We start from the raw sequence: 22,509 nt of genomic DNA, 5'->3' as shown, positions 1-22,509 counted from the left end.
TCAGGTTGCCTCCTGAAATGGGGTAACTTTATAAAGACATTTGTTTTGGCTTAAAGTTTTAAAAATTTTATTTTAATTTCATGTGTGTGTGTTTTGCTTGTATGTAAGAGATCAAAAGAAGGCACCAGATCCCCTAGAACTGGAGTTAGCCATGGGTGTGAGCTGTCCTGTGGGTGCTGGGAACCGAACCTGGGTTCTCTGGAAAAGCAGCAAAGTGTTCTTAACTGCAAAGCTTTATCTCCAGCCCTAGCTCAAAGTTCTCAGTGCAAGAAGGTTAGGTCGTGGTGTCTGGTGATAGCCTCCTTGCTGGCCGTGTTCTGAGTGACAGGACATCGTGTGGGAGAGCCAGGACATGTGTACGTGTCTCTCTTTTGGTCTCTCTTTGTCTTCGTATTAAGCCACCAGGATTCAGTCTTGGTAGACACAATCTCAGGACCTGTCTAACCCTAGTGACCAGCCCCTCCCCAGCCCCATCTCTGAGTATCCTAATGAAACACCACTCAGATGGAGATGAGTTTTCTCAGCTCCCAGCAGCCCAGTGCTCACTCTGCACTCCCCACAGAAGCTATCACTGTGATTTCTGTGGTTTCTGTTTCAGTGATGAGTATCCCTGTTCTTGAATTTCATATAGAATTCTAAGTACATACTCTTAGGTCTGATACCTCCTTTTTGTTTTTCTTGTCTCTTCATTTTTTTCCTTTCTTTTCTTTTTTTGAGAGTTTTTTTAATTTTTATTTATTTATTCATTTATTATATATAAGTACACTGTAGCTGTCTTCAGATACACCAGAAGAGGGCATCAGATCTCTTTACAGATGGTTGTGAGCCACCATGTGGTTGCTGGGAATTGAACTCAGGACCTCTGGAAGAGCAGTCAGTGCTCTTAACTGCTGAGTCATCTCTCTGGCCCCTAAGAGAGATTGCTGTGTAGCACAGACTAATCTTGAACTTGCTGTGGCTAAGAATAACCTTGATTTCCCGATCCTCCTGATTCCATACCTTTTATGCAGGGTGGGATTATCAAGAGCCCAGGACTTCGTGCGTGCTAGGCAGGCTTTCTACCAGCTTATTTCGGGTTTGTTTGCCCGCCATTGTCGATGAGTTTGATAACCCTATTGAATGTTATAGCCATAGCTCACACCCTTTCCTTTGAATCACAGTTTGCCACTGTGTAGATGTGCTCTATTTGTTTGCACATGGTACCATAGTCCGACATTGTGGTTTCCGGTTTGAGCTTTTACAAATCAAGCCACCGTACACATTCTTGCATCCACACACTCATTTCCCTTAGAGTGGGATTGCTGGGTCACATGACAGATGCGCTTTGCCTTGATAGAGATTGCCAAAGTTTCAAAGTGGTGGAGATTTACATCTTCTTTCCCTGACCCCCATTCCAGATATCAGTATCTTGTATTGACAAGTCAAGCCATTCTATTGCCTGTGGAGACGCATTTGATTGTGACTTTAGTTTTTATTTCCACGATGAGTGAGGCTGTTGGGCTCCTCTCCATTGTTCCTTTACAGTAATGGGGGGTTGGGTGTTTAGCCCAGCCTGGCCTGGAATGACTCATTCTCCTGCCTCCAATTCTTAAGTGCTGAAGTTACAGGTGTGTGTAGTAGTGTGATGCCTGGTTCACCTCTCTCTCTCTCTCTCTCTCTCTCTCTCTCTGTTACTGAGGAGTGAACCGAGAACACTGGGCATGTGGGCAAGTGAGTCCCACCTCTAAGAGGGTAAACATTTTTGCATATTTATTTCCCATTTGTGTTTGTCTGAGTTGTTCATTTTTAAAAATAAGTACATTATCATTTCCAGATTGAGTTTAAATTCTCTATATAATCTGAATGAGGTTCTTAAGAGTTTTATGTCACTCAAAATTTACACACACACACACAAACACACACACACACATACATACACACATGTCATCATCACCAGCACTCAAGTATTTAAACTTATTTTGACTCTATTAGCAAAAGCAATTTTCACATTTTAGCAAACGATCCCAGCTGATCTAACACACGATGCCCCCACTCGTTTGGACACAGCATAGCTGGGCTCAAAGGGTGAAGTCTGATTTTCAGAGGCTGTAGCAGAGCAGAGCATTTGCTCTGGACTGCAGTTAGCAGGTGTAGTGGACCTGGCTCTTGGCTGTCCTTCCCCAAGCTGGGCTGCTGGTAGCTGCCTTGGGCTGTGGATGGGTGGTACAGGGAGGAACCAGGAGAATCCAGGGCCGGGCTGTCACATCCAGGTGGTTGCTCACTGCTTACCACGTGACTGCTCCATGGTAGGGTCTGGGGATCCATGGATGGTTAAGACAGCAGTTTCATGGCGGAACCATGGTCAAGAAAGCTTAGGCAGGCATGGTGGCCTGCAGTGCTGAATGCAACAAGAGGCATCGTGCTCAGGACGTCCAGAAGAAGAGGAAAGCCGGAAGCATCGGAAGTTCCTGGAGGTCCTGGATAGGTCCCAGGGACATCTTCCTAGTGGAACGATGCTATCTGAGCTGTGCCTTGACACTAACCAGGAGTCACTAGGCAGAGGGTGGCAAGAGGAGCTTCTTAGTGATCTTAGTCTAGGGGCTATAGTGCATGGTGTGTTGAGGGACAGGGCAAGAGAATGAGGTAGGCCCAGGAGGCTCCATATGCAAATAAAAAAACCTTCCTGCCCTCAGCCCTCAGAGTATCCCATTGCTACACATTTTATTTCCTGTATGTAATCTGAGGGGGGGGGTGTGGGGGGTGGCCACAGCTTTCTCTGTTAGTCTGCTCAGTCAGGGGTGCTCAGTGGGTGGTCTCTGTCCAATGGCTTTTCAAGTCAGAGAAATCACAAGGTCTGATCCTTCCCACAGTGACACATGTGCCTGTGGCAGTGTGTGCCTGGCCCTTGGTGGGCACTGGGCAGGTGTGGCATCCACTCCTCTTACCTGAGAGCATATCTCTAGCAAGCAGTAACCTTTGATTGCATGCCATTTTTCTTCAGGAGCTGGGATCTAGAAGGCAGAACACAAAGAAAAATGGTTCCCTGGGAGTGGCTAATGAGGTGGTAGTCTGGGGAAAAACAAATACTATATGTTTTATTCTCATGTGTGGATTTTTCTTTGAGACAAGGTCTCACTGTTACCCTGAAACTGTGTAGGCAAAGCTAGCCTTGAACTCACCTGCCTTTGTCCCCTGAGTGCTGGGATTAAAGGTATATCTATTCAGGTGGTTAAACAGGTGGGAGGGGCAGCCAGACAAGCATACCTGAAGACCTGGGCTTGCTTGAGGAGGTTTCTAGCCTTGGTGAACTCCTGGGTCAGTATTTTTAAGTCATCACCTTCAAACAGTGGCAACTTGGGATCCTGGGGAAGGGGAAATGAATGTAAAATTCATTATACTAAACTACTAGATGAGACCTGACATCTAAACTCTGAGAGAAGATGGTTGTGGCCCATACATATACAGCCACCCAATTAGATAAGATGGATGAAGCAAAGAGGTGCAGGCTGACAGGAACCAGATGCAGATCTCTCCTGAGACACACAGCCAGAATACAGCAAATAGGTGAATGCCATCAGCAAACCACTGAACTGAGAACAGGACCCCCGTTGAAGGATTCAGAGAAAGGACTGGAAGAGCTTGAAGGGGCTCAAGACCCCTTATGAAGAACAATGCCAAGCAACCAGAGCTTCCAGGGACTAAGCTACTACCTAAAGACTATACATGGACTGACCCTGGACTCTGACCTCATAGGTAGCAATGAATATCCTAGTAAGAGCACCAGTGGAAGGGGAAGCCCTGGGTCCTGCCAAGACTGAACCCCCAGTGAATGGGATTGTTGGGGGGGGCGGGCGGTAATAGGGGGAGGATGGGGAGGGGAACACCCATAGAGAAGGGGAGGGGGAGGGGTTAGGGGGATGTTGGCCTGGAAACCAGGAAAGGGAATGACAATTGAAATGTAAATAAGAAATACCCAAGTTAATAAAGATGGAAAAAGAAAAGAAAAAAAGAAGGTGGTTAGAGCAAATTAGATGTTGCCTCTCACCAGAGGCAGGAAGTCCTTGTGGGCTTCAGCTTGTGCATCTCCATGTATCCAGGCAGCCCCTCTACACATGGATACTTTGAAATTAGACGATTGAGAGGCAGTGTGTGGGGGTGGGGAGGGACCAAGGCAGTGTCCAAATTTCAGTGAGTTTGACTCTTCCCTGGGTCCATGTGGCAAACGTGGTATGTGTTACCTGAACTGCTGGTGAGTCAGGAGAGTATCTGCAGGCTTCCTGCATTTCTTATGGTGAAACAGAGCTTCATAGGAATGTTTCCAAAGCACTAACTACTGAGACTCAGAGCCTAACTCGAAACACTGACTCCTAAGTAACCAGAGCTTTTCGACAGAGAGGAGGCTGCCACCAGTGTGCCACACTAGCAGCATGGCAATGGCTGCTCCCACTGCAGAACCCTTTGAATAAAGGTGGTGGTTCATATCTTATCCCGGCACTAGTGAGGGAAGTGGGAGGGAGGATCAGGAGTTCAAGGCTGGCCTTAATTATCTAGTGAATCTGAGGCCAGCCTAGGCTACTTGAGTCCCTTTCTCAAATAACCAAGGCCTACGGGTCTGGAAATAGTTCAATGGAAGAATGCTTAGCCAGGCTCTGGGTCCAACTTCCAGCACCTCTGAACAACAGCAACCAAAGGTAAGCCAGGCATGGTGGCACACACCATGTACGGGGGAAGTGGAGGCAGGAGACTTGAGAGTTCAAGGATAGCCTGGGCTACATACCAAAATACCGTCTCAAAAGAAAAATATGAAAACAAATAAATAAGGCTGCAGAGTTGGCTCTGTGGTTAAGAGCACTGGTTGCTCTTCCAGAGGTCCTGAGTTCAATTCCCAGCACCCACATGGTGGTTCAGGAGTCTATGATGGGATCTGATGCCCTCTTCTGGCATGCAGGTGGACAGGCAACAGCACTATGATACGTAATAAAACTATCATACATAATATAAATAAATAAACGGAAAAGTCAAATCTGTATACCATTCTCCTGCTAAACGGGAGGGGCTCCCTGGAACCATTGACTCCCCTCAGCTATTGTTATGTAATAGCTCACTGATGACTTCATTACGTGCTGCTAAGTGTCTGTTTCAGCGTGAACACTGAAGACAGGAGTCCCCAGGAGTGAAAGTCCAGTGGTTCTGAACCACATCTTGGGATCTGGCTCCGCCCTCCGCCTGCCTTTGGGCACGCACCTTGACTTCTGAAGCTGTTTGTCTCTGCAAGGATGGGGATGTAAGTGAGGCTGATTCAAAGCAGCCATCCAAATAAAGCAATTCCACCTTCCAGGGAACCTGACTTAGAGCAGCAGTTCTCAACCTGTGGGTTGCCACCCCTTTGGGAGTCAAATGACCCTTTCACAGGGGTTGCCTCTCAGGTATTTACATACTGTTATGCATGTAACAGTGTGTTACATACTTTTATGATTCATAACAGTAGCAAAATTACAGTTATGAAGCAGCAATGAAATAAATTTATGGTTGGGGGTCACCAGAACATGAGGAACTGTATTAAAGGGTTACAGCATCAGGAAGGCTGAGAACCACTGGTTTAGGGGGATAGCCATGGGAAACATGCCCTTCTTGATCAGCGATCAATGTTACATGTCAAAAGAGAAGCGGAGATCTCAGGCAGAAGGAAGTCAGTACTTGTGGAGGCTTCTGGAAGCCTCTTCAGAATACCCACCCCTATGACTGGTCACCTACCCTTTCCTCAATGAAGCCTCTGGCGAGCAAGCCTTGAATTCTGCTGAGGGCCTCATCACTAACAGGGCAGTGGTAACGGCCCCCACTGAGGGAAGCCAGCTTCCTCAGGAACTCAATTGCTGCTCTGGAGGAGAGACAAAGGTTCAGGGATTCACAGGGGCTAGGAGGGACAAGCAGAAACTCAGGGCCACAGTGGAACTTAAGCCTTTTGGGGCTTAAAGGAAAGTGGCCTGGCAATTGGGTGTCAGCTTAAACCATCAAGATCACTGTTAGGCACTTGAGTATAATCTCAGCCGGGGCATGCACATCCGCCAGTGTCTACAGTGTGTTAGGCCTAAAGGAACACAAATACGGCCCTTAAGGAGCTTATAGTCTAGTCAGAGAGAGAAAATATGTGCCCGATAATTGATTCTATTAACAATGTTTATTTGCCACTGGAGATTAAACTCAGAGTCTCATGCATCTAAGCATGTACTCTGTAACTGAGACATTTGTCAATCCTTCTTTGAAGAGGCTGAATCTTGTGTAACATATGTTGTTCTAAGTGACATAATAATTGTTCTATCAAGATCAAGCCAGTTAATGCCAGCACGGAGTGGGAAGGGTTCCAGAAGTCCTTCTCCTGACTGAGGACTTATTGACAGTTGATGGCTAGTCCAGGAGGGCAAGTTGCTTTTTGGGGGCATGTAGCTATTAATATGTTGCCCAGGCCCCAGTAGATGGCCTCATGTTCATGTACATACAGACAGCAGAAACTGGACTCAGTGAGTTGTATTAATAAAAAGGAAATATGGGGCTGGAGAGATGGCTCAGTGGTTAAGAGCTCTTGTTGATCTTATAGAGGATCTGAGTTTGAGTCCTAAGATCCATGGGAGCTCGCAACTATCCATAACGCCAGTTCCAGGGCATCTGAACTCCTAATTTCTGAAGGCACCAGGCACTCATGTGATACATATATCTACATGTAGGCGAAATATTCACACATATAAAACAACAATAATTTTTAAAAAGAAGGGAACAGCCCAAGAAATTGTGGGGGAGATATTGTAGGGGCCTCAGGTAAGTTGGAGGTGGGGAAGAGGGTAGGTGCCTTCATCCATGCATACATGGATGAAAATTTCAAACATTCTTTGAAATAACATTAAGAATTGTGCTATGTTGGGGTTGGGGATTTAGCTCAGTGGTAGAGCGCTTGCCTAGCAAGCGCAAGGCCCTGAGTTTGGTCCCCAGCTCTGAAAAAAAAAAAAAAAGAATTGTGCTATGTTAATGTTTTCTTCTCTAGTTTCCACAGATATTCATAAATGCTTTCCCAAGAAAAGAAGGTCAGAAAGCCTTCTTTGAACATCAGTTCAAGGCTGCAGTGATGTTAAGAGCAGCTTGTTGCTTGGTTGGTCTGTGGTAGGGAAAAGGCTTCTGTTTGTGCATCTCTTGATTCCCATGTGTAAGGGACGCTGTAGGTTAGTGGAGGGCCACACTCTAGAGAAGCCAGCTCAGCTCACTGCTGTTGCCCACCTGTCTGTGCTGGTCAGAGAGATGGTATGCACCTTCACGCCTCTCTCCTTCTGGAACCTTTGGACAGTGTCGAGTATAAGGCTGCAGCTTGTGTCTGGCTTCCCATCCGTCAGGAGATACAGCCCTTGCACATCCTGAAAGCTGAAGGCTTTCTAAGAGAACATAGAATGGGAGCTATATCTGGGAATGGAGATTAGCTGGGATGGGCAGAAGTGATGAGCTAATAGAGGAGACTCTGTCCCTAAGGGAAATGTGTCTGGAAGGATTCTATAAAACTGCCCGATTGCTTTCTATGCTAGCCTGCCGACTTAAATGTGATCCCTGGAACCATGTAAAATTGTAAGGAAAGAATCAACTTCATAAAGTTGTCTGTCTTCCACACATGTGTCATGACACGTGTGCTCTACATACATCATACAACACACACATACACACACGCACACACACACACAGGCACATGCACACACACAGGCACACTTGCACACACGCACACTGAAAAGAAATTTTAAATAAAGATTGAGATTCCTCTTTCTGCCTAAGATAGACCAAGGGAACTGGGAGGTCAGGATGGGGAAAAAGGCCCACTTCCTATCTGGTTAGTTCCAGACAGGCCACTCAACCTCCCTAACTCCCTCTGTCTCCATCTGAAAGTGAGAGAGCCCCATTCGCTGGGTTGCTAGGAGATGGGATGAAGTGACATGCTGGAAGTCCTAAAGCATCATGGGCTACCGGCACAAGGTAGCACTGTCTCTGTCATGCCACATGGTAGGGTTTGGGGGCAGCACTTGCCATTAAAGCTGTTAAGACTGAGGTGCTCCCCTGGGCTTGCAGGTGGGCCACCCACTGCATAGCCTCGTGACACGCAGCGTCTGTGCTTTCTACCAGGGTGTTTTGCCATGGCTGTGGGTCCCTTGCAAAGCTGAGCAGGTTAAAACTGGAGAGAGAGAAAGAGAAGGGGGCAAAAAGAAAAGAAAGGATTGGTTAGAACAGCCCAGCTCATTCTGAAATTGTGGATGTTATCGCTGTGAGGATTGTTCTCTCGAGGACTCTACAGTGTGTCCAACACGAGGCAGCAGACTCCTCAACTGGGCAGTTCTTGTTTCTGAAACCTCTCTGTTCCTTGGAACTGTGCTCAGCCTGGGAAACTAGGGACCTGCCTTTTGATCTTCCAGACCCTTCACACCCCCATCCCGTCCCTACCGGTCACAGTGTTTCCTCAGCTGCTCCCAAATCAGTAGAACGAGCTCTGTCTTCATCCACTGCAAGTGGGGGCCCATGGACCCTGAAGTGTCCAGCAGGATGCACACATTGCTTTCTAAGATGGTGCCAAACAGCCTGCGGCTCCCTGCTCCGAGATGGGCGGCAGAGGCAGGGGAGGGTTGGAACATTAGTTTTCCTCATGGTCGTTACAAAATGCGAACTCTTGCAATACTTACTCTCTGATAACTGGTCACAAGTTCTCCACTGGAGATGGCCCTGTGATGGTGTTGGGAACATCAGCTAGCTAGCCTTATGAGGTTTGAGAGATCAATATTTCAGGTCTAGGGGCTGGAGAAAAAGCTGGGGTGAGAGACTGGATGGAGACACCCATGGGGTATGGGTAACTCATTAAAAAAAAAGTTGTTCAAGGCTCAAGGGGGATTCCAGAGGGCTAGCAACTTGCCCAGAATCCCACAGCTTAGAGCCTAGGTTTTGTCTTGGTCCCCCCTAATCCACACTTTAGTCAGGCATCCTTAACTTTGGTTTTCTGATTCTACAGGGCTGAACAGAGATGGCACTGGGGAAGCTCAGCAAGTATCTGGTGTGACCAGTGTCATGAACACTGGTGTTCATTGGGACAAGCAGAAGAAAACTGACCAATGGCTGGAATATCAACTAGGTACACGCCACAATAAGTGGATCAAGTTTGTTGGGCCTTGCTGCTTAGGGTCTCCCAGGATTCACCTGGGTGTCCCAAAGCAAATCTGTTGGAGGGTTAATAAGAGGAAAGCCAGCCTGAAGCTGGCAGGATGCTCTAGGAGACTAGCCAGCCTTTCAAAGACCTCAACTACAAACATTTAATACCCGATAGTGGGAACACAGTGTGAGCCACCATGCCCTGGCCATCTTCACCTCCCAAATCGCTCGCACTCTGCCTACCTCATCTTTCCACATAACCCACTACTTGGCCAGCTCTCATCTTCCAAAAGGGTCGGACCACGAAACCCTTGTTCCACTCTATTTCCCAAGAGTTTATCATCCGTGAAGCAATCAGAGGTTCATTACAAAAGCAATGGAAAGTCTATTGAGCTTCCCATTGCTCTTGGTAACATAAGTGCTCCGGCTGCGTCTCCTGCCAGGTGTGCGTGAGAGGGAAGGCAATTCTCGACAGGGCTACTGGCTGAACATCAAGACCAAGAGGCCAGGCTGACACCCTGAAGTAGACAGGAAATGAAATAGGAAACAATTTAGCTTTGCAGTCAAAGAGAGCCTTATGCCCCTCCTGGCAGCCTGTGTTGTATACCCTGTCCTGTGTAAGTTCATTAAGTCAAGTTTTTGATGCTTTCTACTTAAATGCTCTCTGTCTGGCTTCTGCTTACCACACAGTCTCCTTTATCTGTCTTTGGCCTTCCCCTCTCGGCCTCTGCCCCAGCCTGCTTTTCTTCTTTGTCTTGTAATCACCTACACAATCTTTAAAAACATCACTCCAGGGACACTTTCTCTGAGAGGACACTGAGATGATGCTTTCCCATACTAGCCAATGGTTCCTCACAATACCATGTTCCTCCTTTCCCTGAACTTATCCCTGCCGTCCTATCAGACCTGCTTGTGACTCTTTGGTTAACAGCTCTCTCCTAGACAACATGATCTATTGTTGAGGCCCTGTTGGGATTTGTCTTCCCTCTCACACACACCTGGTAGGAGTTCAACACTTCTTCATTGAGTGAAAGAATGAATGAATGAGTGAGTGAATAAATGAAGCACAACCCCCCCCCCCCCAAGATGAGTTTGGGTGTGTGAGTCCCATGGACTGAATATATAGCTTTGTGCATGCTAGGCAAGCACTCTACCACTGGCTCTGGCTCTCAGCGGAGGTTCAAGTACAGGTGCTTGGGTGTGGACCTGTGTGGGAGGTGTGGGCCCCTTGCTACAAATGAAGGCACACAGTTATCAGCTATTCTGAGTGGCTGGTGTGAGCTGAGAATAGGAAAAGGTATACATACCCTCTACTTCCCCTTTGCCCCGTCCTAGCCTATGACCTGTCAATCACTTCTGGAGCTTAGAAGAGGGGTTTTGGGAAGCAGCAGACATGGCTACAAGCCATGGCTACAGACTATTTGCAGCAGGCTTTCCTGCAGAAAACCTGACTTAGTGAAATTACACAGGACCCTGCAGGGCAACACAGGCAGCCAGAAGGGGCCATAAGGCTCTCTGTGACCACCAAGCTAAATTGTTTCCTATCTATTTCATTTCCTGTTTACTTTAAGATGTCAGCCTGGCCTCTTGGCCTTGAGACTCAACCAAGGCTTGCCCTGGACCCCTGGCCTCCTGGCCTCGTTGTCACAAATACTGGGATTACAAGGTAAGGCAAGTTACCTGAAGTTATAGTCAGCCCTCCTCTGGAATGTGAGCCTGAGTCTCCTCGGCCTGCCCTTTCCATGGACCTTTCTTTGAGGTACCTTGGTACCCCAGGGGAAATGTAGAGAAGATGTTTTGCAGGTTGGAACCCCTTCCGTTTCTACCATTACAAAGGGGTTTAAGCCGGGCCCCTTTAATGCCCAGGTCTTGCTTCTCTCCTATCCCTCATTTCCTACTATCCTGACAGCTGTGGTCAGAACTGAGCTGTCCTCAGTCATGAACAGGGAGGAAAGGAGACAGACAGCTGTGTGGGTAGCTTGGACAGGCAAGAAGCTCTCTCCAGTTTCTGTCCACACTTCTGTCACCATGTCTGACGTCTGGACCCAGAGCTCATTCAGTATAAGGAGAACCGGTTGGCTAAGCCCACTGGCCTGACAGTCTCAGGAATTAACTTTCTCTCAGGCCCCTCCCACCTCTCTGGGCTGTAATCACACTCACCAGACAGCAGCCAGTGTAGCCTCTGCACATAGCACCTCATCACCTTCTCCAAGCCTGTGATGTACGTCTCCATCTCCCGCAGCGTCCACTGGATGTGTCTCACTACTCCCTGGGGAAGGCAAGCGGAGGCTAGTCTATCAGTGTTGGGTCATAGTCTTAGCACCCCTAAAATAGTTGATGCCATTATAATCTGCAATCATTAACGTATTTTTCTGTATATATGTTCATTTGTTTGCGTGCCTACATTTGAAACAGGGTCTCACTACGTGGTTCAGGTTGGCCTTGAACTCATCAGCTTCTTTCTTCTGCCTCCTGAGTCCTGGGACTATGGCAGAGACCATCATATTTGGACCAGTTTTGTTTATTGAAAAGTTTTTTCTTTTATTACTAGATTGAATGGTTCTGCGAAGGAAAGGGGAGTGGGATAATGGTGGAAGACAAGGGAGTCACTGGAATAGTAAAAACCACGCCATCTCCAAGTTTTAAAATAAGAAATCCTTGGTGAAAGGCTGGAGGGTCCATACATCTCAAACAGAAAGATGATCTCGGACAGAGAGGGGTCAGCATGTGAAAACAACACCAAGTTCTTTTAGTGGATAGTCCTTTCGGCTATTTTTAATTTCCTCTGATGTTGATAACATGGTATCAAAGGGCAAAGAGGAAAGGAAGCCAATGTTTACCTTGTACCTAAAGCACTTACTGCATTCTCAGAACAATGAGAAAAATACCTCCTGACTAGAAAGCACAGAGAGGGGACATGTTCCCTCCTGCTGTCCTAACAGAGCCATGACCAGTGTCAGGTACTCTAGTTCTCTAGTTGTTTGAATGAGAATGCCCCACCCCATGGGCTCTAAGGATTAGGAGGTTGTGACCTTGTTGGTCTATCAGTGAAGTGGGCTTTGATGTTTCAAAAACCCATGCCATTCCTAATTAGCTCTCTCTGCCTCATGCCTGTGGATAGGATGGAAACTCTCAGCTACGGCTCTACTGCCTGCCTGCCTACATGCTGCCATACTTCCCACCTCAAAGGTCACGGACTGTCGCCCTCTGAAACTGTAAGCCCAAATAGACCCTTTCCCCTAAAAGTTGCCTTTGTCACAGTTTCTCATCACGTTGATGGAAAAGAGACAGGTACCAGTACTTTGGAGTGACTACTTCAGCCCTGGCCTGGGTGCTTGATACCTGCTTCTAGGCCTTACCATCTACTCCAGAGTGTGGTCTCAGACCACAGGGGATTGGCTTTTCTTTTTAAAGTCAGAATTCTATATTTTCCACCAACTGAGGGATGTCCTGCTTTAGGGAGTGAGGCTAGACAAGCAGAAATGGAAGTCGGTGTTACCTGATCTTCTCTCTGCCACTAGCAGCTGACAGAAGGTAAGAAGGGAATGGGGGATGGAGAGCGTCATCACACTGTGACTTACATTGATCTCTATACTGGGGAAGAGACTGCAGTGTCTGGCCAGTGCCGACCCCCGTACTGACTTTTGGTATCTACAGTTGGGACCGAGGCATTTGGAGAGCTCCAGTTTCAGTCTCTTCAGCCCGCAAGTGGCTGTCCACTGTGAAATAAAACACTGTCAGGCCAAAATGAGTGGTTTGTCTTATTTATTTATTTATTTATTTATTTATTTATTTATTTATTTATTTGAGACAGCTCGGGTCCTCTCCATTGCCCTGGTTGCCGTGGAACTTGCTTATGTAGACCAGGCTGGCTTTGAACTCACAGAGATCCACTTGCCTCTGTCTCCTCGGTGCTGGGATTAAGTGTGCACCACTGGGCCCGGCTTGCTTTTGTTTGACACAGTGAGACTAAATGTAGTGATATGGCTTCCCAAGGCCACCAGTGAGGAGGAAAGCAGACTTGCTTCTGAACTTAACATTATTACCCCATGTGCACGGTAAGCAGGCATTCTTAACATGTTTGGCTTCTTCCAAGTGTGCCCACCCTCCTGGAAGATATGGTTGGTAGAAGAAATTACTAAGGGGCACTTGCTGATATGCACAACTGAATACCTCTTGACTTGAGCATAGAGTGTCCTTCCTGGGCAGCTCAATGGAAGAATTAATCCTTCTGATGGGTTTTCCTTGACTGTACCTCTTGTACACAGAACCTACAGAAACACAGCAGTGTTACCATGGATATGTTTCTCCCCTTTCCCCTTTCCCATGTCAGTTTCCCTGCAAGTCAAATTCTCTGCAGACTATTTAGGTATAATCTGCTGAAGAGGTAGAAGGTAAATCATGAGACGGAGTGGGCTGCTCAGGGTTCCCTTTCTCTATTTAGCAAGGAGTCCAGCTGGGACCGATACTGTGATGGCTAATCTTCCTTGTCAAATCGACAGGCTTTAGAACCACCTGGAAGACATGGCCCTGCCTGACGTTTTGCGGGAGCTTCCAGGGAGGCTTGAGGAGGGAAGACCCACTCGAATGAGCTGACACCACAGCATGGGCTGAGCTTCTGGAGGACATAAAGGAAAAGGGGACAAACACCAGCCTTCCTTTTTCTCTGCTTCCTGACTGCAGGCCCAGTGTGGCCAGCTGCCTTGTGTCCCTGCTGCCATATCTGACAGTTTCTCCCTCTACTTCCCCACCTGGATATCTCATCAAATTGAGAGCCCAAATAAAGCCTTTAGTTGCTTTTGTTTGTATTTATTACATGGTAACATAGGTACCACTTCCCAGGGACCCGATGGCAGACCTAGGGAAGGACATCTTTCTCTCCTAATTGTCACCAGGGCTCAGGAAACTGCCTCCCCACCTGCAGCACGGACTTTTCTCACTCTGTGCTAATGGCAGGAAGCTCATGGTGGTTTCTGGTAGGGAGAATGGAGTTGTTCAAGGATGGGCCTGTTTCAGAGGCTAAGGCCTGAGGTAGCTGGAGGGGCTACTATTCTCACCAGGTTGCCCAGGGCCAGGAGCTGTCCAGACACACACTGACTTTAGCATACCCACACTATTCCCAGACTCTGTGTAGAACAGAAAGAGCTTCGCTTTTGTTCTGGGGTTGGCCTTCGTCCTCTGTTCCACCGTCCCTTCCTTGCCAGGTTGGGTTGCGGCTGGAAGACATTTGAGTTGTTGGTCGGGCAACACTGTCTGTAGGTCCCACTGATAAAGCTGCACTGCTTGGCTACCTCAATTTCAGCTAAGATCTGCACTAGACATGGGGATCTCAGGCCCCTCGCTCCCATCTTGGGTTCCTTGGCCTTGTCTGGACCAGTGATAGCTAGAGCTACTGTCACTAAGTCCTGATGCTTTCTGGGCACAGCGTTAAGTGCTTGGTGTGTGAGCCTTGTGCTGTTTCCTCATGGTCTCCCAGCTTACAGATGGGCTTACTAAGAAGATTCCTGGGCTCGCTGCCATGAACCCCACTGCTATAAATCCTTTTCTTCAAAATGAAGACACGTAGCCCCAGGTTTATGAAGTGAGTACTTTCATAAAAAAAAAAAAAGTTATGGCTTCTCTCGATGAACCCTTTTGGGCCTGAACTCAGTAACATCAGCAAATAGGGAACGGACTGCAGAGGGTGGATGGCCTCAGGTTTTATGAGAAGCATCTTGGCGGATGGGCTGGCACCCAGTCAACCTCACCGTCATGTAGATGATCACTCTCAATATTAACTCACGCCTCAGCTGACTCTCCACCCCCGCCTGCCCACTGCCACACCTTACCTGGAGAGACCCTTGTTTCACCATTGAGGGGGTGACACCTCAGAGCTTTCAGCTGGGAGCTCGTTTCTCCATCCACGTCATCTTTAATGCTCTAGAAAACAGGCCATCTTGCCTATCAGAGGCCTGCTGCCTAGAATAAGCAGTTCCCCAGTCACCCTGACCTCAACCTGCCAATCAAGAACCTTTATAGGGAGGGATCTAAGGGAGTTAGCACTTCAGGCATGTTTGGCCTACCTTCTGCAGCAGATTTCACAGGGGACTCTGGATTTGGGAGTGGAAAAGTGTATGTATGTATGTATGTACATACATGCATTTGTGTATATACTATGAAAGCCCACTGGAGGAGCCACCGGGTATTTGCTAGACTATTCTTTGCTAGTTTCCGGCTTCTCTTCCTATTAGACTAGAATTTCTGGACCTCCATTATGACAGACAACCATTTAGGAAACTTCTATGATTTGTTTTTGTTGTTGTTTTAAGACAGTGTCTTACTATGTAGTTTTGGCTGGCCTGGAGCTCGCTGTATTGACCAGTCTGGCCTTGAACTCATGGAGATCTGCCTGCCTCTGCCTCTCAAGTGTTGGGATTAAAGGCATGTACCACTCTGCCTGGCATTTCTATATTCTCTTGGGCCCCTCAATAAGGAATTCTTTCCTTACTGGGCACAAGTAGAATGTAGTAATAGTTTAATAAAGTCACCCAAGGCACCAGGCCAGCAAAAGGACCCTTTTGTGACCCGAGGTGGAAAGGGCCTAGATGTTATCACTCCAGAGAGTGCCTAGCCTGTCAGGAGGGCCCAATGGAAGCCACGTTGCAGCCTAGCCCTCCTCATACTGAGTCAGCTCATGAACCACTGAAGGTCCCAAAGAAAGGCCCTGAGATTTTGAAGTTCTCTCAGAGTAGGGATGTTAAGAGGGGTAGGGATGAGTCTGGGCTATTGGGCTTCTTTGAGTGAGCCCAGGAAATGCCTTGGAAATGCAGCCCCATGAGTAAGCTATATATCCTGGGATAGTCTTCCCTATTCTGAAATGTGTTGTGTTCACTAGCGGCTCAGTTAGCAATGTGCTGAACAGCCTCCGGGTTTCACTGACCCTTCTGCTCACAGCATTGACTTGTGAAGGTCTTCCCTCTAGAAGATACCCTGAGCACTTAGGTAAGGGGTCAGTATTTTACACAGGACATGTTTGATGGATATGACTGAAGATACTCCCCACAGGCTTAGGTTGAATCTGAGAACCCCACCATTGCTCCTGCTAAGCTTGGTCTTTGGAAACAAGTCCTATAAGTGACCCTACTCTTTCCCTACAAATCCTTCAGGTTAAGCTGCACACACAGAGGAGGTGAGTGTATTGCCACGGAGATGCTAGAATTAGGCTAGGGAAAGAAGCTGAGACAGGCACAACCAATAGCAGGGGAGTGGAGGAACCATAGGTACCCCCCTCTAAGCTAAGAGGCAGGTGCTCTTCTCAGTGGTCCCCATGGGATGCCCCTGAATCTCTGTCCCACCAGTGCTAGCCCTGGGGCCTGGCCCAGTCCTTTTAAGATCTAGGAAAGACAAGGAGACAAACTGGGGAAAAATCCTCTGTGTGTTATTAGGGAAGGGTGTCAAACCATTCTGGCCACCGAGGGGGCTGTGGGCTTGGGAGGATAGAGTTTCTTGGGCTGACTTTGCTGCAGAGTCCTTGGCTTGTCTTTCTGGAGGGCTGCAGTCAGCAGCTCTTTTCCTGAATGGTTCTTCAGGGAGGCCACAAGGAAGGCACACTGCAATGGGAATTGCGTGGTTAGAGCACACTGACAATTGTGGGTAGATAGATACACATGTGTAGCAGGACAGAAGCCTTTTGATGCTTCTTTCTGCCCAGAGAATATTGTTTGAAACTAAGAGTTCTATGAGTTAATCTTATAGAGAAAAAGGACTTCTTTGTTGTACTGGAAACTGGGAAAATTAATGTTTGGAGTTTCAAGCCCTCAGGCCAACAAGACATGAAATGATACCCCTTTATACCTAGTTTGTATATGAAATGTCCCCTTTTGGCTCATGCCAATGTACTACTATGAGAAGTTCTAGAAACTATAAAAAGAGGGGCCTTGCTGGAAGGAAGAGGCAGATCCTTGGGAACTGGACCGCTCTCTGTCCTCCCCTCTCTTCTTCCTGTCTGCCATAAAATCAGTTGCTCTGTTCCAGACACATCTATCACCATGATGCTCAATGTCACCTACAATCCCCACCATGACGCTCAACCTCACCTACAATCCCCACCACGACGCTCAACCTCACCTACAATCCCCACCACGACGCTCAACCTCACCTACAATCCCCACCATGACGCTCAACCTCACCTACAATCCCCACCATGACGCTCAATCTCACCTACAATCCCCACCATGACGCTCAACCTCACCTACAATCCCCACCATGACGCTCAACCTCACCTACAATCCCCACCATGACGCTCAACCTCACCTACAATCCCCACCATGACGCTCAACCTCACCTACAATCCCCACATGACGCTCAACCTCACCTACAATCCCCACCATGACGCTCAACCTCACCTACAATCCCCACATGACGCTCAACCTCACCTACAATCCCCACCATGACGCTCAACCTCACCTACAATCCCCACCATGACGCTCAACCTCACCTACAATCCCCACCATGACGCTCAACCTCACCTACAATCCCCACCATGACGCTCAACCTCACCTACAATCCCCACCATGATGCTCAACCTCACCTACAATCCCCACCATGACGCTCAACCTCACCTACAATCCCCACCATGACGCTCAACCTCACCTACAATCCCCACCATGACGCTCAACCTCACCTACAATCCCCACCATGACGCTCAACCTCACCTACAATCCCCACCATGACACTCAACCTCACCTACAATCCCCACCATGACGCTCAACCTCACCTCAGGCCAGCCAGTCATGGGCTGAAATCCCTGAAGCTGGGAGCTAAAATAATTCCTTCTTCCCTTAACTTGGTTTTTCTCAAATATTTGTTACATTGATGAAGAAGCTAAGATGTTGCTTGACTGACAGGGAAACCAAAGCTCTGTGAGCTCAAGGTTCTTGTCCAAGGCCACACTACTCATTAAGTCAACTCCAGGGGCCTGGGCAAGCCAGCATGTAAAACCCATGTTCAGCCACATAGGCAGCCGACCATATCCCAGCACCAACACAGACATGGGCAGAACTGCAGTGGAATGCTTAGTCTTTGTCTAAAAGTCTCTCAACTTCCCAAAGCTATTCTACTATTTTGCACTTAGTGCACCAGAGAACACTCTTTGAACATAAGCACACACCGAAAAGAAGGTAGGGTTAGGGTATTATTGTCCACTAATATCTCGTAAGTGTGATAGGGTGAGAATAGCATGGTTTGCATTTAAGGACCAGAGATTTACAGATCCCAGATGAGCTAAGGCATGTTTGTGGAGCCACCGGTCCACTGACCCAGCAGCCATAGGGGAAAAGGACACACCCATGGTTCTGCTATCTTGTGTGGGTATAGTCCTCTGTGGAGATGTCAGTCTATGAAAGAGCAGGAGCTAACATTTGAGGTAGGGTGAGACCTTCACAGATCCTTCCCTTGGCTTGACCATGGGTCCTATACCTCCTTGTCTATCCTGGGCTTGAACTCCTCCAAATCTCTACCTCTAGTTCTTATCTTCCATCTGCCTTCAGGCCATCCTCACTTTTCAATCTCCACAGGCAAGCTCACCTTTCTCTCAGCCTCTCCCTCTCTGCATCCACCACAAACTTCCCACATTCTCTTTTTGTCAAGACACTGTTGTCTACCAGCTGCCCCAGAAAAGATCTTGGGGATTTCTTTCTGTTGCCTTCTGTCCCTCAGTGTAGACACTCCATCAGGTGTAAATCTGCATGTAATTCATCTTTAAATGTTCACCTGTCCGTTCCCGATTCTCATTCTCATTGCTCCTGGCATGATCTGGTTCCTTCCCATCTTTCTAATTTCTCCTGGACTACTCAAAATCTCCTCCGGAGAAATAGTTTTTAAAATTATTTTTCTTTCTCTTTTTTTCTTTTTGGTTGTTGTTGTTTGGTTGATTTTGGTCTTTCAAGACAGGGTTTCTCTGTGTAGCCCTGCCTGTCCTGGAACTTTCTGTGAGAACCAGACTGGCCTCGAACTCGGAGATCTGCTGCCTCTGCTTTCCGAGTGCTAGGATTAAAGTCATGGGCAACCACTGCCAGGCTTTTAAAACAAATTTTGAGTAACAAAGAGCAAGCCATGATTGACCTAGGAAGGAAGAGCAGGCAGAGAACACAGCAAGTGCAAAGACTGCTTAGGGAGAACTCGTGTGTTGAAGGAACTCAGCAGAGGTCAGCATCCGCAGCGTAGAGGTCAGATCCATTGAAAGACAGGAGATCACACGTTCCATATGAAGACTTGGCTGTGAGTAGATCTAGACACAGAGAGGGACTGGCGTGGGTGGATTTGTGTTTCCTACGATCTGCTATAGAGTGACCTCCTGATGACTGCTAATGTCACCTTACTTAAAAATAGTGTCTTTGCAGCTGAAATTGAAATGGAAGTCAGGATGAGGTCATATTGGAGGAGGGGTAGGCCTTTCAATTTAATACAGCTAGTGTTCTTGTGAGAAAGAAAAGACCAGCACACACACACACACACACACACACACACACACACACACACACACGGCAGGCAGACAGGTATGTGCAGATGGAGATATAGGTTAGATCAAGCTCACAGCTGAGGAATGCCCACCGACGGTCATGGACCAAACTTTAGTCATCTTCTTTACCGAGCCTTTACTTTGACCATCTCAACCTCGTTTTAGCAAAGACTTGTGCTTAGTAAGTTCAGCAAAAGTCACTCTCCCCTTGATATCCGTTCAGAATTGCTCCCCCTCGGGTTCTAGGTCCTTGGTCTGCCTTTAACAAGAACCTCTGCACCCTTGCCACCTAATCAACTCCTTTTAGTGATTTTCCGTCCACTGACTGCTCACTGGGTACAAATTCCTAGCTATTTCTGTGGTGTCTGTATGTGTGTTTGAACTCTCTCTCCTACCGCAGTAGTCTTAGAAATCTTCGGTGCCGTTCTGAAAAGTATCCAACATAGCTTTGCTTTTCACCAAGTCTAAAGGGATGCATTGCCCAAGGGTTCTATCCATAGCCTACAGAAGGAACACGGCTCCGGGAGCACAGAAGCATAAGTGTCTTTGATTCAAAGTGCTAACGGCATTTTGTTGCAACAGCCATGACAGGAACTGTACATGTTTAAGCCCGAGCCCAAGGCATACCTTTTGGGAGTAGTTGAGGGCTTTTTCTATCTCAGATACGATGGCGTTGCTATCATCACTCTCATAAATACCTGAAAACATGGTACATTGTGAGCATTAGTGGGAGAGTATGGATCTGGGCAAGTGTCAATAACTTTAATGTATGCAGGCCATGTGAAAGTGACAAGCCCAAGTGGCAAGATGGGACCACAGTGGACTGAACTGACCAGGCACAACCTTATATCATCCAGTGGTATGTTGTCACCAAGAGTGTAACTAGCCACAGGGCTGTGTCCTAGTATTCAAGGGAAGGGGAAGTTTGACACAAAAGTTCTTGCTACTATATGGGACGGGAAGGCCCACATGGTAATTATTTACGGTGGCTAATATCTGCAGTGACCATATCACTGTCACTCTTGAGTGGGACTCTGGCAAGTACACTGGGCATTGATGCTGTCCTGCCTGGGTTCAGCTTCTGTCCTTTAGGCTGTGCCTCAGGAATTAGTGTGTCTCAGGCTCAATCTCTTCCTGCTTTTGTACTGAGTTTTGAACATGTGACCCTCTAAGCCATCACTTATTTAATATAGTTTTATATTTCATTCCCCCCCACCCCACCACTTAACAAGGTTTCTCACCACTACCTGGAACTTCTTATGGTTTTAAAGAAGTAAATTTGTATGGTCAACAAAGTCAGTGCTTTTCTAAAATGTAATTGTAACTATTACATATACATACATACATAATATATACACATATAGAGACAGGGAGAGAGGGAGGGAGGGAAGGAGAGAGGGAGGGAGAGAGAGAGAGAGAGAGAGAGAGAGAGAGAGAGAGAGAGAGAGAGAGAGAGAGATCTTGTTCCATGTATCTTATGGGCCATTTGTGAATATACCAGACTTTGGGAACTGTAAATCTAAGGAATCTTTACAATTATATTCTAGATTGCGCACTGTGTGTGTGTGTGTGTATGTGTGGGTGTGTGATAATACACACACGTAACACACTCATTTACACATATGCAGACACACACATCAGTGTGATCTGTCTCAGGGCTTTATGCATGATAGGCAAGCACTCTATCACTGAGGTCAACCTCAGTCTTGATTTCTGCAGTACTTGAGGGCTTTACCTGTTAAAAATTGCAGTAAAATATACCCAACATAAACTTTACCATTTCACTTTTTGGGGGAGTGGGTACTGAACCCGGGCATACAAAGGACTAATCCCACCAGCGAGCTGCACCCTCTGCTCATAGTCACTTTAAAGTTCAGTGGTACTAAGTATGTACGTGCTATTTACACACGCCATTGCTAGTCATTATCTCTGGAGTGTTAGGTTACCAACTATTTACACACACCATTGCTAGTCATTATCTCCAGAGTGTTAGGTTAGCATCTCTTTCGCTTTCTTTTTTGAGGGCTGGGAATGGAATCTAGGGCCTACAAGTGCTAAGTGTGTCCTTGACCACTGAGCCACACTTATGTCATTTATGTGTGTGTACACACTCACACACATGCTCATGCCATAACATCTGTGCTAAGGTCAGAGAACCACTCGCGGGCATCGGTTTTCTTCTTCTACCGTGTGTGATCTAGGGGTTGAACTCAGGCTTGGTGGAAGCCCCTTTACCCATTAAACTGTGTCTCTGCCCCCCTAAACTTAATTTTTAAAGCTGTTTTGTTTTATATGTAGGGGAGTTCCACCTGCATGAATGTGTGTGCACCACATTAATGAGAGATACCCTGAAAGGCCAAAGAAAGTATTGGATCCCCTGAAACTGGAGTTACAGATGGTTGTGATTCACCACGAGGGTGCTGGGTCCTCTAGAAGAGCAATCAGTGCTCTCAACAGCTGAGCCATCTCTCCAGCCCTCCTAATTTAATAAATATGGCTTTTACATGTTACTTCTTGACACTATTTTAAGTCAAAAGAGAGTCATGCCAGTGCTGAGACAATGTCTGGAAAGAACGAGGCAAAGGACCAGGAAACGCGCACGTACCTGTCTCTCCAAACCAGTGGAAGCGACCACAGGCAGCCTGGGTGACCTCTTTGTAGGCAGCAGCAGTGTCAGTACGGCTGGCATAGCAGGCAGGGGGCGTGGTGTTCATCTGTGGTTCGCCCACATAGAAGAGACAGACATTTAGCTGGAGGTCACAACCCCCACAGGCCTCTGCCACATAGGCGCTGAGTATGTGCTATGGAGAGAAGACAGAAAGTCCTTACCTGAGGCCTGAGCGCTGCCGATCTTCTAATAGTTCAGCAGA

At 47.4% G+C, this 22,509-nt stretch overlaps 1 protein-coding gene and 1 long non-coding RNA gene across 19 annotated transcripts in view; one reads left to right on the top strand and one right to left on the bottom strand.

The window, feature by feature from the left end:
- Positions 1-1,732: 1,732 nt before the first annotated feature.
- Vwa3a (von Willebrand factor A domain containing 3A) overlaps positions 1,733-22,509 on the bottom strand; it is a 61,779-nt gene continuing 41,002 nt past the window's right edge. For 2 of the 14 annotated variants that reach the window (XM_039107082.2, XM_063285923.1), the window contains exons 19-20: positions 22,245-22,440; positions 14,925-16,730 (exon numbers count right to left, since the gene is read on the bottom strand). In XM_039107082.2, the coding sequence (XP_038963010.1) occupies positions 16,411-16,730; positions 22,245-22,440 (516 nt within the window). In that variant the 3' untranslated portion in view covers positions 14,925-16,410. Of the gene's footprint in view, positions 2,532-2,924; positions 2,991-3,243; positions 3,342-5,733; positions 5,858-7,245; positions 8,180-8,445; positions 8,794-9,117; positions 9,660-11,301; positions 11,411-12,722; positions 12,861-13,314; positions 13,413-14,249; positions 14,358-14,924; positions 16,731-20,266; positions 20,338-22,244; positions 22,441-22,509 lie in introns of those variants that run through there. The other 12 variants (XM_006230159.5, NM_001198653.1, XM_063285913.1 and 9 more) reach the window with 12 other exon arrangements.
- On the top strand, positions 5,101-13,938 carry LOC120099921 (uncharacterized). 5 transcript variants are annotated; one of them, XR_010060832.1, is made up of 5 exons: positions 5,101-5,263; positions 9,005-9,124; positions 10,713-12,356; positions 12,601-12,675; positions 13,644-13,938. It is a non-coding gene; the product is annotated as an uncharacterized LOC120099921 (long non-coding RNA). The 5 variants fall into 5 exon arrangements; XR_010060827.1 differs by having other exon boundaries at positions 12,601-13,938; XR_010060821.1 differs by having other exon boundaries at positions 5,102-5,263; positions 10,713-12,675.

This window comes from Rattus norvegicus, chromosome 1 (assembly GCF_036323735.1).
Source record: "Rattus norvegicus strain BN/NHsdMcwi chromosome 1, GRCr8, whole genome shotgun sequence".
NCBI classification, from domain to species: Eukaryota; Metazoa; Chordata; class Mammalia; order Rodentia; family Muridae; genus Rattus; species Rattus norvegicus.
The sequence above is the reverse complement of the archived record's forward strand: the minus strand, read 5'-3'. Positions and strand labels throughout refer to the sequence as shown.